Source organism: Phasianus colchicus, chromosome 14, assembly GCF_987193195.1.
Source record: "Phasianus colchicus chromosome 14, bPhaCol1.hap1.1, whole genome shotgun sequence".
Taxonomy (NCBI): Eukaryota; Metazoa; Chordata; class Aves; order Galliformes; family Phasianidae; genus Phasianus; species Phasianus colchicus.
Genome location: NC_143449.1, coordinates 11,589,058 through 11,608,242, shown reverse-complemented (window position 1 = coordinate 11,608,242; position 19,185 = coordinate 11,589,058). Strand labels below are relative to the sequence as shown.

The 19,185-nt window shown below is 36.7% G+C and overlaps 1 protein-coding gene across 11 annotated transcripts in view; it reads right to left on the bottom strand.

The window, feature by feature from the left end:
- The window catches only part of ZNF711 (ZFX family zinc finger ZNF711), a 34,498-nt gene that overhangs the window by 4,774 nt on the left and 10,539 nt on the right, over positions 1-19,185 (bottom strand). For 4 of the 11 annotated variants that reach the window (XM_090150244.1, XM_090150245.1, XM_090150246.1 and 1 more), the window contains 9 exons: positions 12,798-12,956; positions 11,638-11,784; positions 10,895-11,032; positions 9,444-9,491; positions 8,732-8,875; positions 3,244-8,285; positions 2,642-2,733; positions 1,364-1,436; positions 51-140 (listed from right to left, as the gene is read on the bottom strand). In XM_090150244.1, coding sequence (XP_090006370.1) covers positions 7,108-8,285; positions 8,732-8,875; positions 9,444-9,491; positions 10,895-11,032; positions 11,638-11,784; positions 12,798-12,956 — 1,814 coding nt within the window. In that variant the 3' untranslated portion in view covers positions 51-140; positions 1,364-1,436; positions 2,642-2,733; positions 3,244-7,107. Of the gene's footprint in view, positions 1-45; positions 141-1,363; positions 1,437-2,641; positions 2,734-3,243; positions 8,286-8,731; positions 8,876-9,443; positions 9,492-10,894; positions 11,033-11,637; positions 11,785-12,797; positions 12,957-19,185 lie in introns of those variants that run through there. The other 7 variants (XM_090150249.1, XM_090150252.1, XM_090150251.1 and 4 more) reach the window with 5 other exon arrangements.

The following is a 19,185-nucleotide window of genomic DNA, read 5'->3' as shown; positions in this document are numbered from 1 at the left end:
TAACATCTGTGCACAAATGTTACTTGTACTGTTTCATGCACTTACTTTTCTCTCAGAAGAGAATGGCATGCCATGCTGGTGAGGACTTCAGTTTCTCCTGACGTGCCTACCATCTGTTCTTCAGTCACTCTTTCAGCAATCTTAAAGACAAAAGTAGGAACTCTGAAACATTTTTGTTTTCTCTTGATAGCATTATCCGTGTTTTTTCTCTCCTATCTGCTTGTGACTGAGATGTGAGAGTGATACAAATCTAAGTCTCACACACACACACGGAATGGCTGGTTTCAGTACAGAATCACAAATTGTCACTTCATCTACTGCAGCCTGTTCAAGATGAAGTAAAAACTGTCATGGGGAATGTTACTTATGTTACATCTGCCTGTCCAAAACTCAACTGCAAAGGAAAATGACTTCATTTGTTCCAGATATACAAAACATAGCAATTGAATTAGGAGATGACTTGATTTGGGCTGATGCCAATTCTGAAGAATGTCACTGACATCAGAATTAACATATTTCAGGTACACCACTATAAGCCCCCAAACCAGCCACAACTATTTATTTTGCTGTGTTTGAAAACATCAAGATTTCATTATATTTTTATACAGAAAAACTTAGCTAACAGAGTATATTTTATTATCAGACCGACCTGTTATTTACAGTTTTTTGCTCCATGCAAGACTATAGGAGTTCTCTCAGCTGATTTGGTACAAATAATTAAACTGCTTTGGTATAAATATGTAGCTGTCTAACCAACACAATGTGTTAGGTGAGCGGGAGAAGTACTAAAAGAAAATCATAGAAAAAAGCTTTATGCAGTCAGAAGGTGCTAGCTGTGTATCACAGGGTTCTTGCTTTGCTCTTTTTCATGGAATCATAGAATGTTTCTGCAGACACACACATACTTCTGTCACAGCACAGACACTGTTTAATGGTGAAAGAACCCTGTTGGCAATATATGTTAAATAAATACAACTTTCTGAATCATGACTACTGGAAACAACTTACTTCTATCTATCCAGTACTGGAGTTGGTTTTTTTAGGGGGTGTAATGCTTTTCTGAGGCAACAGGTTTCTCTATACCAGTTTTTACAAGTAAAGGGATAGGGGGATGTTTCTTTTCCTGCAGTTGATTCCAACCTTCGCTCAGTTAATATAACAGCATAGAAAAACCATAATACATTGACACAGTACTGCCAAATGCATTCTATCACAATAACTTTACTGGCACTGTGTAATGACTTATCATCCCTGGTGTCCCAGACCATAAACATAGAAAAAGAATAACACATTTGTTTAATGCCATCATGCTAATGGGTGCAGATTTCCCAATGAAAAGAGACAAAACAACTTTCTGACTTACTGTGGTCTTTGCCATGAACTCATCTGGGCTTGACAAGCTAGAAGCATTACACAAACAGTTCCAAGGAAAGAAGCTGCAAACAGCAGAAACATCAGTTTTGTTGTATTAATGTATTAATGGACATACTTTGCATTCATTTCAGCTACTGCAATGGCTGTACAGTGTATTTACAAATCCTTCTGGAAGATAACTACTAAACAAATGTTTCTTTAAGTCTGTATGACTTACTTTCTTAAGACTAAAACAGCACAACAAAAGCAGTAAACGCCCTGATGGACAGAAGAATGCAGACAGTGCAGTCAGAGCTGCTGGGCGTTGTGTTGTCATTTGATGACAAGGCCATGATTAGGCAAATGAACTGTTTTGCATATACAGCTGGTATTATGATCCATTTGAAAACATGATGATCATTCCCCATACTTAGAGAGCTGGTAGCACACATACTACTAAAAAAATATATTAAAAAAAAAGCCTGGTTTTCTAACCAGAAGTGACAGATATCAATAGTGCATTGTGTAGTAAGGACCAGCTGCTCTGAGGCTCGTGAGATTAACTTAAAGCATCCATATACTGTACATTCTGAAGCACTGATTGCCAGAACAACACATTTTACACCCAGGTACCACAAAGCAATAGATACTTGTTGAAAAGCAGAACTAGACAAGATGAACCATAATGACCATTTGGGGCTGGTTTTGTTTTTATATTGGGTTTATTTAATAAAGCAAAATTAGTAGTTTTATTATAAAAATAACTGATATTTGCTGCTGCATCCTTTCCAGTGAACTGAAACTGATTTACCTAATGTTATTTCTGTTGGACACATTTTTCACACTTACTCATCTCTGTAAATGCCAGTTGTCACTCAGACTATCAACAACACTGACAATTTTTCACCTCAGTTTCAGGTTTGTCCACTGAGATTGCTACATTTTTGCAGGAGCAAATTCAGAAAATCAAAGGCAGCGTATATGCATTTACAACAGTGTCTGTACTGCCCTTGTCAACTACTACTGGTTTTATCAACTGAACCCTCACGGCCTCAGGTGATCTGACAGTATGCAGTTTCTTGTTCTTAAACTGAAAAGTAGGAGAAAAGAGTTTCTTTTAGTTTCTCTTGCTGATCTTTCCACATAACTATGTAATGCAAACACTTTCTCTGCCCCAGCTGTGAAATGAAAGCCAAATACAGTCCTACTGTAGAAGTTCCTGACATCTTTAGTACTGCCTGAAGAGTCAACATAAACTGTGAATGCTGCAGCAAGGTAACAAACATACCTTTACTCCAACCTTTACCTTCAGGTTACTTTGTTGGCATTCTTCCATCTATTCTCTTCCTTTCATCACCTTTAATTGTGGGCACTTGAAACCTGAAGAAAAACAATAGATGATCAAGTCATGAATCACTTTGAACTGCTTCTGCCATTTATGAATTCTGTCATTCAAATAAAAAATGTAATGAACAGCTGACATTCAGAGCAACCCTTCTGCATGTCTGTGAAACTTGCTGCTCGCTCAAGCAAACATGAGCTGTTTGTGCATCATGTACAACACCACAGGAACAGGCAAAGGGAAATCTAAACATGGTCATGGACAGCTGAGCCACCTCAGTGCCACGCTCCTGGGGGCAAACAGCTTTACAGCACAGGTCACTGTGCCTTGACAAAAGCACAGGGGAGCAAGGCAGGGTAGGTACAGCCTGCAGGGAGCAGGGATCTGGGGATGCACTGAGAAGAATTTTAGTGCAACTTCACAGGAGGCATTTTAAAAATCATGACACCTCTAATAACAGCCATCCCAAGTTAAACATGTACTTGAGAAGAATAAAGGAACTTCCTCAAACCACTGTGAAATTTAAGAACATGGATACCAATACTTACTACTATTTTTCCCTCCAGCAAGTCCTTATTTCCACACTGTCTCTTCTTAGCTACGCCTCACTGTCCATTTTGCTGTTCCACTGCCAAAAGAATAAAGAAATAATGAATATAATGACATGTTCAATTGCTAAAGCAATAAGCCAACCAAACTGCAGAAGTAACTTGTCTTTGTACTTCCCACTGGAGAAGGCTGCCCGTAACCACTTCCATTAAACTCAGCTTAGGTTCTCCATCTATCAGTCACAGAGAGCAGGGCTCCTACACAGAGAATACTAGGCTGCACCTGTTCTTCAGCTCCTCTTTCCCTTCCTAAATTTGTTCCTCAGCTGACAGCAACCAACTACAGCTGTAGTTTTTCTAACCACTATTTCCTCCCTCATATCTTGGAAAACATGTTCCTCACGAATTTCCACATTCCAAAAGGTAAAACTTTTTTTTCCCTAACTAGAAAAGGAAATCTCACTAGGCAGACCTACAGGCTGCAAAACACTCAAAATCAATTTCAACTTCTGTAATAAAGCATTACAGAACTTTGTATGATGATGAAGCTGAAAATGAAGTAAATCTTTATCCAGCACCCACCATATTGTTTTTGCCATCATTAAATATGTTAAAAAACAAACCACAAAACAGCACTCAGTGGACTTTACAGTGTGTAAGAGTTTAGGGCATGGAGTAACTACGTGCAACAGAAAATCTGAGTAAGAGAATTGATGTCCCACACTGCACTGTGCTTTTTAGGATGGTAGACACCAGTGGTTCTGAACTAACATTAATTCTGAGAAGTTTTGGCACATTCCATAACTGGAATAAATAAGCATCATTTCGGGAGTTTTCTCAGATGAAACCTGTAAAAAGAAACCATACACAAGAAAAACAGAGTACAGCTGTCTACTGTTGTTTTCCTCAAACTTCAGAAAGATCAGAGCAACTTAACATGGCCATCACTAGAAGATGTGGTGTCACTTCCAAAACCTTAAAGACTATAAGCAAAAATCCAGAACTAAAAGATGGTGTCTGAATGAGGTGCTGTGTGATATGGTTTAGTAGCTTAGTGGTAGTAATGGTGATAGAAGGACAGCTGGACTAGATGATCTTGTAGGTCCTTTCCAACCTTGTGATTCTGTGATTCTATGACAGGTAAGATAACAACCGGCGTTCAGTTAGAGATTTAGAAAATAAGAAATCCAAATTTGGTGTGTATTATCTCATCTTAGACAAAACAACCATTAGTCATAGATAGAATTACCTAAATCTATGATTTTAAACTGAAATCTTGTAAGCTGAAAGCCTTCCACTGTACTCCTTTGTCTGCCACCCCCATGGCCTGTTTGTACCACACCAACTCTGGTGGGTCCTTAGGCAATGCAGAACTGAATCTGGTTACAATGCTGGCTGAATATGTTAAAAGTACTCACATATCTGGTTATTCTGTCCATCCTGGAGGTGGAAAAATGAGCCAGCACAGAACGGTCATCTTCAGTCTGCTATGAAGGATCTCCTCCAGTCTACGTATTCAATATAATTTTCAGGAATAAAGTATTAAAATTGTCAACAAAACACAAGATTAATTTTTAAGATTCTGTGAATGTCACTGTCTCCTCCTCTGTCTGCTGGACCTACAGAAGAAAGTATCAGAAACAAAAACCAGACTATTCCATTAACAACATCTGCATAGTTTGTTTGTCCGCACAGAAGTCACACGTTGGCTGGCTAAAAGCACACTGGAAATCCTTGATGAAGTGTTCATTTAACACTGCATTATTTTCTTAGAGGTTCCAATCTATCACTGATGCCACGATTCAAGTATTCTAAAAAGAGAAGAAAATTAAGAAAGCAGTACTTTTAGCATTTCGACAGCTGCTCTTATCATGAAGCTAATAAAAGACAGCACCTACCTGCCTTTTTCCAAAAACTGAAATGTTATGTTCTCTTCACTTGAAGGAAAGAATTTCAAAGGTACAGCACTATCACACGTGATAATTATTTAGTAACAGAAGTACGTACATTACCTGTAACCTTAGGGGGTTAACTGGAATCTCAATATTCCCCCTCAACAGTGGTACACACACGTACCTTGGGTAACCTGTTTACTTGAGATGTTATTACACTTCATATCAACCAGGGAATAAAAACGTAACTAAAATATTAAGGCAAAATTACACCGAATGAGATTTTCCTAAATCACCATAAATGAGAAATAGACTCCAAAATATTTGGAGTGCAAGAGATGCATTTTATTGTATGCCCGTTACGATGAGTAACACATTTAGAAATAATAATCCCACACAGTGACAATCTTATTTTACAGCGTGTACATCATTTTTTACAGCCACATAAAACACGTATTTTTCTAAGAGATTTCCCAAATTTCACTTCCTGAAGTTTAGAAATATAAAAAAAAATTTTCTCAAGGAACTGATTCTCATCTGGTGCAAAAACAAAATATGAACATTATCTGAAACACAAAGCCACAATATAGCATGAAGTTACAATTTCTCATGTGAACAGCTGTGTGCAAACATGAAGCAACTAAAAAGAGTAAAAAATACACATTATATGCGTAACACTTATGAACAGGTTGTTCATTAAATAGCCCTAGACCAGCTCGTTATATTAAGCGCCATTTGATTTGCAGCATGCTAACACAAAGCATTGTTTAAAGGGATGCATATTTTAAATGTATACACTGTAAACTGAAGATCCATCTCCAAACTCTAGCGGCAGCATATTTCTCTGGCTAAATACTGCATATATACTTTCTTACAGATTGAAAATGCACGTTTATAGCGTGGTATAGATTTCTTTTTTTAAAGAATTGATTAAAAGGTGCAATTTTATGTCTATACTGAAAATTTCATATTAGGAGGTAGGGCAATTGCCATACCTGTTAAGAACACTGCCCTAAAGAGCTTCTAAGTACTCTGAGTTTTAATTAAAAACAAACTATAGTTTTTTTCAATTTTCTTTTTAATAGTACTTTGAGATCTTTAAGTAGTGAGAAAAAAAAAGTAGTGCTGAGTAGCAACACTATCAGCTGCATCCGTTTCATCCTTAAAAAATAGAGTCAGATTCAAACTTAATTTTATGTGCCATACTGAACAACATTCAGCCATAGTTTCAGGTAAAAAAGGGAAGTTATGTACATACACGTCTTTAAGCCTAGCACCAAAACACCACCTCTGAGATCATAACACAACGCTGTCTTTTTGTCATTGTATCCTGCAATAAAATAGGTTAGCAGCTTTGAAAATCATTACAAATTTCTTGTTGGACCTAACTAATAGAGGAAACCAAAAAGTTTCCCAATGAAATGTTGTATTTGTTGAAAGCAGGACAACCCCCCCTAACTCTGACCAATTCTAGAATATAATTTCCAGGCACGATTTCAAACGTTATGATCAAGTGAGTGACGAATACTCTTCTCTCAGAACCACACAAGAAGCCAGGCCCAGCTGCCTCAGCAAACCAGCTGTGAAGAATCCCGTCACGTATCTGAACTGTTTTAGTATGGAGACAAACGCTCTCACTGACAAAACGGGTAACACAATCATCTTCTTTTTGTCTTCCATAGCTTAACAACGCGTAATACTATTACTTGAAGACATTCATTCATCTTTCTGCAAATTTAAGACATTCATCCATCTTTCTGCATTCTATAGTGCTCTTCAGGTTCTGATAAGCAACAATCGTAGGGCTATGAGATCCCCTGTCAACCCTAATACTTTAAGACTTTTAATACAAAGAATGTAAAGTTATGATTTAATATCAAGCTTTGAAACCAGGAGAAACAGTTCATGAGATTTTTTTTTCCCCAATTATCATAACACAGTTTCTAAATTGCTTCCTTCTTGACATCATATATTACATTATGGCCTCTCTGTGGTGCCTCATTATATGCTGATTTTTTTCTGATGGTCTACGGAATCCCTTTTTGCAGTACTCACACCTATGTGGATAGTCTTTTGTGTGTATTGATATTACATGTCGTTTAAAGCCTGACGCATCCGTAGTGCTATATTCGCAATACTGGCATTGATAAACTTTTCTTCCACTGTGTGTCTTCATGTGCTTCTTAAGTTCAGTTTGCTGCCTAAATCCTCTTTTACATCTTTTGCATTTAAAAGGCAGGTCCTTGGTGTGAACTGAGAGGATGTGCCCGCTCAGTATAAAAGGATCTGACGTTTTAAAGTCACAGTGTCTACACTGATGTATCTTTTTACCTTTATGGGTTTCACTATGCTTTTTGAGCTCTGATGGACGATGGAAGCCTTTTTCACATACCTCGCATTTGTGGGGAAAATCCTTCGTATGAACTGAAATAATGTGTCGCTTCAGGTCACTGGAGTTGGTGCTCTTATGGTCACAGTGCGGACACTGATGAGTCTTATGCCCTTGAAACAATTCTGTGTGCTGCTGCAGCTCCTTTTCATCTGTAAAAGCCTGGGGACAGTGCTCACATTTAAATGGCAAGTCATTCCCATGTTTGGTTTTGATATGAGTTTTCAGATTGGACTGATCAGCACACCTGAAGACACAGTGCTGACACTGGTATGGCTTTTCCCCAGTGTGGGTCCTCATATGCTTTTTCAGCTCTGATGGATGACGGAATCCTTTCCCACACTCCACACATACATGAGGGAAGTTCTTACTGTGAACTGCAAGTAGATGTCTATTGAGCAGCCCCTGCTCTGCAGTTTCATAGTCACAATATTTGCACTTGTGCAGTTTAGGCTCTTTGTCCCTCAGTATTAGTTTATTAGAACTCAGTGGGCTTGCTTCTCTGTATCTTCTTGTATATTCCGTAAATTCATGGGTTTTATCAACTTTATTTATAAGTTTATGGCTTTCCAGATGATTGTGGAAACTTACTTTTTTGTTAGTTGTAAAGTCACAGTCTGTACACTGATATTTCTTCTTAATCATATGATCTGGATGATTCTTCATATGCCTTTTCAAGAATCCTCTGGATTTAAATTTTTTCCCACATATATGACAAGGGTAAACTGTTAAGGGCTGTCCATCAGGACCTATTATAACAGCTGTTTTTAAACAAACAAAAACAAGTTATGAAGGAAACAAATTTACTGATTAAGAAGTTTTAAATCAGCCAACTGTTGTTCAGATTCATGCACTTACTCTTGCAGCAAGAGTTCAGTAGTTTAAAAGCAACCAATGCACAGCACCTACAGTTTATATATCAATTTGTTTTAGAAAGTGATATCAGATGTACAGTGAGTACGTCCACAATTACTTTTTAATCACTCACAACATTCAAATGAATTACACCAGTGCTAAGTTGCTAACTTCAATAGCAAAACCTACCACGTTCTCTATGCACAGAATTGGAGGGGGAAGGACACAGGAAATCTGCAAATCACCATTTAGATTTTTAATTCTGAACCAGTTTGGAAAAAAAAAAGAAAAAAAAAAGAAGAATAGTAAAGGAGTAAGTGCCACTCCATGAGAGCAACCATACAGTGTTTACCTGTTTGCCATTGCCTGGCCTCTCCTCTCCTCCTTTTCTTGGTTTTTTGTTTTAGCACTCTATTAGTGCTAATGCTATCACAAATCTGCAGGTATTGTGTTGCATTACCGTTTTTGTTTTCTAATCGTGTATCCAAGTTATTCCCTAGAAACAAAAATTAGACACCATAAAAAATCTTAAACAATTATTTTCTTTGGGACTGATGACTGGAATTGCACAGCAAAATGTCTACTTTAAAACAAAACAGATCACCCATTCCTCTGCAACGAACATGTTTTTTAAAAAGTGCCAATATAAAGCATTGCCTTTGTTGGCCAAACTCAAGAACTTAATTGTTTAAACAATTAATAATTTTCAAGTACATTTTTTGCTATCTTGTATTCTCAGAATATTAATTTCTGACAGTTTATGCCAGATACTTTCTCTTATCTATCTAACTTGATTTTACTTCCTAGCAACTGCATTATCTCTGCTCTGACTACCAAACTAAACACAACCAACAACTTCCCCACCCAATCTGAAGGTCCACAACACTTACAGAATTGTTTTCATTTCAAAATAGAAGAGAAATACTATGCAGTTCTTCAGCTTATGCTTTATGAGTAATTTTTTGCATTCTCTGATCAGGAGAACTACAACACATCAATGTATACTGCTTTAAAGACACTAAGTTACTTGTAAAGCTCTACACATCATATTTGCATGCCCTTACCTGCCGCTTGACCATCTTCATATCTTCTGGGTAATCTTCTGTCATCTCCTGCAGAAAATGGTATTTTAGTCATTATAAATTAAAGTTCTTTTTAAAGATGATGGTTTTGAAAGTCCAAGAATGAGAGAAAACTAACTTAAATAATAAATAACAGCTCAATACTGTCCATAATGAGCTGTGCAGTTCACATCAGTTCAGTATTTTGCAATTATGTGCACCAGGAAATAAAGATCATATCTCTGTCAGTACTTGAATACTCACTGAAGATGTGCTTGCATGCTTACCATGCTGTCTTTCCTGCCTCTCACTAGCAATAACCTTATTTCTTGGAAGTTCTAACTTATAAAAAAGCCTCTGATGTCAATCTAGAAACGAGGGGACCTGAAATCCACAATTTGTTCCTGAGATCAAAGTACTTTGTCCTTATGGAGTAGAACTTGGCAGATAAAAGGACTTCCACCCTACCAGCCATTCCACTCTCCTATGAGATGGAGAAGTCATACTAAGAGTGTACTTCTCATTTTGAATTGAAAGTGCTTAGTGCTACATGCCAAAGCCTGGTGCTTTACAACCACTTCATCAAGCCCAGCTACTGTGCTCAGAAATGGAACGCCACTGAATCTAAACTATCTAATTTGCTTGCTTAAGTATAAGCCATTGATGATCTCATACACTTAATATAATTTTAACATGCCAAAATCCTAGAAAAGAATAAATCTGAAATAAGAGAATATTCAGAATTTGCAATATATCCCAATACTTCTACAATTAGAAACATGGCCACAGAAGACATATTTTGTTTTTCTCACTTATGATCTAAAGGACTAGCAGGTTTAAAATATGGTACATAAATGGACTTATATAAACTTATCAGGGATGAATTTACACTCTCTTCTATTTTTTAAAGGTATTTCCCCTTTCTCCTAGTGAATATAAAATATTTAAGGTTATTCTTGCTTTTGTAAAACCCTTAACAGATGACTTCATCAATCATCAAAAACCCACACGCTCTGTATATCTGAGCTGGTATTAAGAACAAGGGTATCGAAGTTCTTCAAACAGCTTTCCTTCCTATTTCATAAAACTCAACACATAGCAATCCATTCATTACATGCAAGACAACCAACTTCTACAATAATATGACAACTGCTAGGCAGGCAAGCATTGAGGGAAAAAAACAAAAACACTACAAAAATGAGAATTTTTTTTTTCCTATCTGAACTGCAAAAAGCCAAGGACTTCACATGTGAAAGTTGTGAATTACGTGGAAAGGAATTTTTCACAGCATTTTATTAGCTCCACTGACTGACACTGCTAAAAGACCTGAAGGAGCTGCCTCCAAACCCTGCCCAATAGTTAAAAATTGTGACATTTACATGTAGAATCTGGAAACCAGACTGGGAAAAAAATTATGAAAGGGATTTTCAAAAAATAAGCATAGAGATTCCTACCATAAGCAGCAGCCCAAGCAACAGGAACAAAAGTTTTATTCACACCAGTCTCTTCAAGCTGTGTGTCTGGAAGTGACGTAGCTTCTTCTTCACCTACAATAACTTCCATGTAAACTTCATCTGCTATTTCAGCACAGCCTGAGTTAAAGAAGAAGAATACATCATAAATTTTATTCTGCACATTTTAAAATTTCCTACATGTAATTTGATTTCACTCTTATTGATACCAGTTATAAATTAGTTTTCTTCCTCTGGCATTTAGAGCCACACCTTCCCTTAGGGGATAACTGTTTATTCAGACATTCCTTAAAGAGAGAAAACACGTATCAATAAATACGAATACAAATTCAAGTATACAAATTTACAAATTTTAGAATGATGACATTTATTTGCCACTTTGCCAGAAAGAGAATTAAACATGGCAATTCACACAGGAAAACAAAGGTGTTTAAAAAAAAAAAAAAAGAAAAAGAAATTCAACTAACCTCATAAACTTCATCCATGGACATGTTAAATTTAATATAAATAATGGAATGATGGCATACAATATGAAAAAGCACATTTTATCCACACCACTTTAAAATAATTATAACCTGCTCTTTATTTTTAGGGAAGACAAACTTAGTTTGCTACTACTTCAGGCTGAAGAATCCTTCAGAATAATTTAAAAAGTCCTTGAAAATGATGCTTATATTGTTGTACAAAACAGCACAAGAAACAGAAACGTTTCGTATTATGCTTACTAATATCTTCATCTTCCTGAGAAGAGTCCTTAACAGCCATGTAAACCATTTTTTCTCGCTGCATTCTACCAACACCTCCTTGTTCAATTACTCCAGCTACTGAATGTCCATTGTGAAAATCACTCTCTGTGACAATTTCTGTCCCACCTTAAAAAAAAGAAGTCAAACACCTTAAGTGCATGTAAACAAAGCCAATCTCAACATTAATTTCAGACTGAAGTATTTTACAACAAAGCTATTGTATAAAACTTATTTTACAACAAAGCTATTGTATAAAACTCATCCTTTTGAAAGCAATGGTGACCAAAATGTCGAACTAACATAGTAGGTAACCCCATCACCAGATAACAGAAGTCAGATCCCAGGCATGTAAGAGGAACTTCAGTGTTAATAAAGAACAATTTTTCCACTTTTCATTTCTATACGCTCCCCAAAGCTCTGATGGACATCATGTGCCATGAAGAACTTGAAGACACAAAGGCCCCCATAGCCCTTAGGTTTATGAGGGCTGAAATTACAACCAAGGAATCCAACACAAAATGTGGGAGCAAAATGGAAACTAATGAGAAATGATAAGCAGTGCCACAGAGGCAATCAAAGCCAGATTTTCCTTTTGGGCACTGACTGTCAGTTTACATTTGGTATACATAGGTATGTATGCCAAAACAACCGATCATCAGTATTTATTTCTCTATTTTTTACTTTTCCATGTTTATGACAAAAAAGGCAGGTGATTTTACTACCACAGCTTATTTTCAGAACTTTCATCTAAAGTGGCTCAGCCAGGACATCTGTCCAAGTAACAACAGACTGCAACACACTGACACACGAGACCAATGCTATCAGTAATAGTACTATTAAGAATACTTGTTACTCACAGCAGTCCATCCTGCAAAGTATCTATGAAAAAAAATGCAGCTCTTCAGCCACTCCTGTATTTGGGGTTTGGTAATAAACAAACGACATTTCAACATTGAAAATAAATGAAAATAAATAGTGCTTGTCAAAAAATGACCTGCAACGTTGAGTATTATCAGCACATGGGCAATTCCTACCAATGTCACTCTGAGGAACAACCCAGTCAGTGAATTACAAGGTAGAAAGACCTGCAAACGCTTCTTCATACTACTAGAAAAAAAACACAGAATTTAAAGAGGTACCTATTTCAACATCATCTTCAGCTTCAGCTTTAAATATGTATACTTTGATAACTTCAGAACCAAACCCATCATCTTTAGCCACTTCATCATTTGTCACTTCAGTACTGATTTTCAAGGGAGTGCTTCCTATGTGGTCCAGTTTTTCTCCAACATCATCCACTGTAAAGATAAGAGAGTAACAATGAGGCTCAAACACATTATCACACGTTAGAGTTACCAGTAGCATGATTTTCTCCATTACTATCCCCATATAGTAAAGTTCTGTATAAGGGCCTTTACAAAATAGTTCATCTTAAGATACTTAAAGAAATTTCAGAAGTTCAATACTGGTTTTGTTGCAACTCTGCAACCATTTCATGAATTACCAAGTGAAGAACATGAGGGAACTTGTCAGCAAAGTACCTAATTTTGCCTGAAACTATTACACTGCAGAAGCAAAAATGTATCAGTAAGTAAAATCAAATGTATCTCCATAAAAACGTGAAAAACTAGACCAGGGTTGCCTGTTACAGTGCAAGAGTTCCAAGAAGCTTCACTACAATACCAGAGACTAAGATTTAGTAGTAGATACTCTAATCAAGAGTAGTATCTCCTGAGCATACTCCAGTGACAGAAACATGCATAAAAAATTCACTACACCTTCAATCTAAAAGAAATTATGATTTTATCAAATTTTGCCACGTGAAAACATGCCAATTAATGAAGATTATTGTACAGCATACAGCTGATTGAAAGATGAGACAGAAGTAAATCCAAATAATACTATCTGAGGTTGACTTCTCTTTCTTTATGTGTACACATTTGCTACTCTGATGTATTTGGGCCTACATATTCAACAAAAAACACATTAAAACCATTAAAAGTTTTTGTCTTCTTACCACTGTTTTGGTAAGAAGAGCATGCACAAAGATCTCCATGTATGTACGTCCCAAGCTGCTAACATGGAGGACAGTGACCCAAGCACCTTTCTGACGCAGACTCTGCCACCACATTACTGTCAGTGCACAAAACTAGCTCCTCTGTAGACGGCCAGCACAGGCCTACGTAACACCCAGACATCCTCTGACCTGGGATGAATCCCCCAAAATGTAAACAAAACCTGAAATACATACATTTCATGAACATCGCAATGTATTACATACGTAACGTGTAATACTGGGGGGAAAAAAAACATAAACTAACACTTATGTGAAAACAGTGCTTCATGACTAGGACTGTGAGCATACTCCATGTGGGTGTGGAGATTTCCCCACATTTCTGAGGACAGGATGGCTCACCTTGGGATGCTCCCCACTGCCCCCTCTAAGCTTCCTGCTCTCTGTGCTGCCACTTCTGCTCCTGAAGAGCTGCTTTTAACTACTTCAGGCTACAGCCTGGTGTACTCAGGTAACTGGAGTTAGTTTAGGCTTTTCTTAATACTCAAGGCAGTCATGTGAGATGGTTCAGAACCCATTACAAAAACAACAAGATGCCTTTCCTGCAGCAGGACTGGAATTCACCACAGCAATCCCAAACTAAGCTCTTCCCACTCAGACAGGATTCCACAGAAAAAAATCTATCCCAGTTAAACTGTTTTCCATCTGCACATTCAGGAATCTTATTTTTATTTCAGAAATTTTGAACCGCATCAGAAGGGTACAGAAGTTAATGAGAGCACAACCAGGTGTAAAGTAGTTAAGCATAAATAAGTATTTCATTTTAAAACTTCTAAATGTTATATTTGATATTATTTTATATTTTGATTAAAACAGGAAAATATATTTAAAAAAAAAAAAGAATTGTTCAATTGTTTCTTTCTGTAAGTAACAGACTGACTGAAATGCCACAATGTATCCCACCTGGATCAGTGGAAATAATGTAAGATTACCCTCAGAAAAAAAGATTTTTGTTTTGTAATTAAAAACATTCTAAAACTCTAAAAAAATCAACACCACCACCAATCCCTTATCTGTTAAAATCTGACATGCAGTACATTACACTCACATTACCTTACAGGGCAATGTAACAGTCAGAGTATTGACACCACAAACAACAAAGCACAACTTATCCACAGCCTTCAGAACAACACGTTTAATTTTAGTGCAAGGAACATTCCCACTGCATATACAAATCTATGAAGGATCAGGATCAGAGGTAACTAACAGTGAAAGGCAGGGGTGATTGTACAAACAGCTATATGACTAGATATGCTGCCAAAACATAGAAAGAGAAGTCAAAGGCTGAGTATTAAAAATCACTAACTGCGTGCTGCCACTGTAATCCTACAATTGGCAAGGGGTAGAAAAGTTATTTTCCAATCCATAATTCAAATAACATAAACTTTTTCTAAACGCATGCATTTTATAAACATAACATGTTGGTTTCACACAGAAAATAGGTATTTCAGTACTGAAGTAGTACAGCAACTTCCTACTGAACTGGGGAGCCATCAGTTACATGTGGTACCCTTCCTTCACAGAAAACATTCCCAACTATTTAACTAAAGCTGGATGACTGTATCCGGTGAAACAGCACAACAATAAGCAAACAATATCAGTGCCTTACCATGGCATCAATTGTAACTCAAGAAAGATTACATAAAGATTAAAAGAAGGAATTTTCAATTTTTTTTTTAATCAGTTTAAGGATTTTCACCCAAAAATTTAGTGTAAAACACATGAATATGGTACACACGCCTATGTGCTGGTGCTGTACTTCACCAATTCAAATTTGGAACGTTCTTTAAAAAAAAAAAAAAAAGGATAAAAAGCCATGCTTAGATGGACAAATTCACAGCAGCGTTTTTAAAATCAGCAGCGACTCCCACACCATTGACCATCCTGTGTGTTTACCAGGATCTGTAGTCTCTACAATTTAATCTAAAGTTAAATAAATAACTTTATTTATTTAAATAAAGTTTCATAAAGGGAAGTCTGCATATGGAAGGTCTTTGAAATCACTTTCCTGGGAAAGTAAAAGTGAAATAAGAAAACCTGAGAAGAACCAAGCGGGCTGAGGAACTGTTACTGACACAGACCACTATTTGTAAGATGCTGCAGTTTGTCTAAGTACCTGCAATAACAGACACTGGCTGAACAACTGATACTCCTTAGATTGCCATCTTATGCAATCTAAACTTGGTGTTTAAAAACAAATTTAAATCAGAGAAAAACAACAGCAGGACATGTAATCTTTGTCAAGTTCCAAAACATGAGGATTTTTTTTTCTTTAAAGGCCATGAAAATATCCTATGGTCTAAGTGATAGGACTTAATTACACACTGGTATCCCAACAATGTCAAAAGAACTGATGCCTTTTCCCAGTGATAGTTCCCAGGAACACGAATGCTTACTTTATGTCAATGAAGAATATGAAAGTGTTTTCCACATCTGACTCATCCACCAGAAGCACTACATATTATTATCTTGTCATTTAAAATTAACTGAAAAAACACAACAGAAAACTTTTATAAATATATGCTGAATCCTCCTGAATAACAAAGTTTAAAGGAAAACTCAGCACACTTCTAATATCAAACTTACCTTAGCTGTTTTCAGGTGTGTGATGTCCAGATTCACCGTGGATTGCCAGCTCCAGGTTCACGTGATGCCTCAGCATGCACTATGCTGGTGATATCACACCCACCATAGGAGCCCATAGGAATAACACGAGGGCAAGATAAGTCCAGTGGTTTTACAATTTTTCATATTTTTCCAATGTCTGATATACTTATTTTATATCCCATTGGTCACAGTATAGGAGTATTGATTTAATACTAAAATGTTCAGCAAACTATTTAACACTGTACTGTAATACACTAAAAAGGAGGCGGTGGTGACAGTACCTTACCCCTAAAGGCCAGCTCCAGAGTTGTTCTTTGGTGGGTATGAAGTCACCAACATAGTGCATGCAGGGCCAACGCACGGGTCGGGAGCTGGCAATCCCCTGTGGGTCTGAATATCGCAAACCTGAAAAACAAAAAAGGGTATGCTTTAAGCTACACGTGTGCCAATCCCACCCTGGCAAAATGGGATGCGCTGCTTATTATATTTACATCTCAGTACGGAGATGGATGGGTGTATGATCACCCCGTGTGCATTCATCTTGTGTTTATTTCCTTTGAAACAAGTACTTTCTCAGCAGGTATTCCGGAGATTTGGAAATGGGGTATTGTGCATCTCCCATGGCACACCCCTTAAATACATCAAAACCAAGCATTTTCAGTCTTACACTTGCAAAGCTGATTTTAAAAGCTGAATTCATCAGCGCTGGGACAGTGCCAAAAACTACCCGTCAGTATATTTAAGCCAAAATCCTCAGCAAAAGAATAAGCTAAAATTTTCAGTTATTTGCTCAGCATGCTCATGCTCAGCACAGCTATACGCTCTAAAATAAAAATATATATATTAAAAAACACTTCTAATATTTTAGAAATTCCCCACAATGTGTTCCACAGCTGGAATATTCCCCAAGGCTACAACTGTCACACTGTGTGTAGTTCCCCTTTTTCAGCTTCTGAATTTCATTAAAAGCCCGATAAGAAATATTATGAGTCTTTAATATTTTGAAGTGATCTGAGTTAAAATTTACTTAGAAGTTAATCAACCCTATGAACAGACCCTAAAATAAGCTACACCATAAGTTAACTTTCTACAATATTTAATGAACATTTGCAATTAAAAATGTAAGTAAAAATGTCTTTAAAACATTTGTTAAACTGATATATTTATCTACTATACACAAAGATTGTCTTCAGAACCATAACAGATTACTGGCCAATTTATAAAACATAAAATAAACAAACAGAAAATGTGCAATCAATGAACTGTATGGAACTGATCCACTTTTTGCTGAAAAAATAACAGAAAATAAAAATCAACAGTGCATCCTTTGTCAGTTCTGGCTGGCTGAGAGCACAACACAGCCTCAAAACTTCACAGAGGCAAAAGCCTGCCTTAATATGCACCTGATTACTTTCAAACAAAATTCCAGACTAATAATGTAGCTTCCAGCCATGATTACTCAGACGTATCCGAGTTATACAGACACGCAGAAATGATTTGTTTAAATCTGGGTCTCAGACTGGCTTTGAAACACTGGAAAAGCCATGACCAGACTTGAGCACACCTGACAACACTGGTATGTACCAGCCACAGCTGGGGTCACCAGGTAACCTACTGAAAGCTGAGATGCTCTTGTCTAAGGACAGTGACTGTTACAATCAAATCACGTATCTATCTAACAAGAATTCCAAAGATGACTTTACTTACAATTACAAAGGTGCAGCTGGAAATACCACGGTTACAGAATACAACTCATCGTAAGTACTCTGTCAGAAAGGAGGAATTTTTTCAGTGAAACAACTGACTGTATGAATGGTGTTCCTTTATTTACAAACACATGGGATTTTTTATGTTCTAGATTTAACTTGCTTTTAGGCTGAAGATTTCTTTTGGCTCTTCTATCAAAGTAGTTATAACTTTCATTAGTGGCATGTGACATTACAGAAATCACAGGAAGGTAGTCTTATACTGAATGAAAAATAAATGGCAGAAGTACACTGTGCAGAAGTGCTATGAAAAGTGCTATATTTCATGCAATGAAATATTTAAATCATTACAATCGCTGATCTGTCACACCCTGAAATTTCTAACAAATGGAGCTTACTGTGAAGAGATGAACACTTCAGCACTTGGCATCTTTTTAATAAACAGAACACATTGGTTCTGACAAAATAAAATCTGTTCTGATGTATTGACACTGCAATACCGGATTTGGAGAAATCAAAAATCTAAATAACTATTGTATTTTACCTAATTTGGGTGAAAGAGCAAAAACTGCTATCTGTAGTATAATTTAACCACTGAAAAAACATAATATACCTAAGGTATAAATTCACTAACCCTTTCAGTAGCTCTTGTTCAACTCATAGTCTGTAATTATACAGCTTCCTCAGAAGTGTGGACGGGGTCTGAATGCCACATGGAAACTGAAGTAGGCAGCCTCCTTCCACTTACAGAAAGCTTCTCAGTTATGTACTTAACTCCTTAATGTCAAGTTGTGTCCACAACAGCACAACATGCAAGAAAATGGCTATTATTATTTTTAATGCAGCTAAACAATGTTTTGTTGCCAAGAGCAAAGAAAAAAAAGAGTACGGCATCTTGAAAAAGCTGCCTTCTTTGTTGGATTCTACTGATCAACCCAACGTTATTTTTTTGTGAACCTACATAATACAGTATTACACCTCTGTTTTTAAAGAAAAGAAAAAAAAAGTTGCCTACTCAACATGAATGTAATTTTTAACTTCCATATTATTTTTCTTAATTTTGGGGAATATAAGTTTCAGAAACAGAAGCATACACATTCCACAGCTTGAAGATTATTTTTCTTGCTGTATCAGTGATAA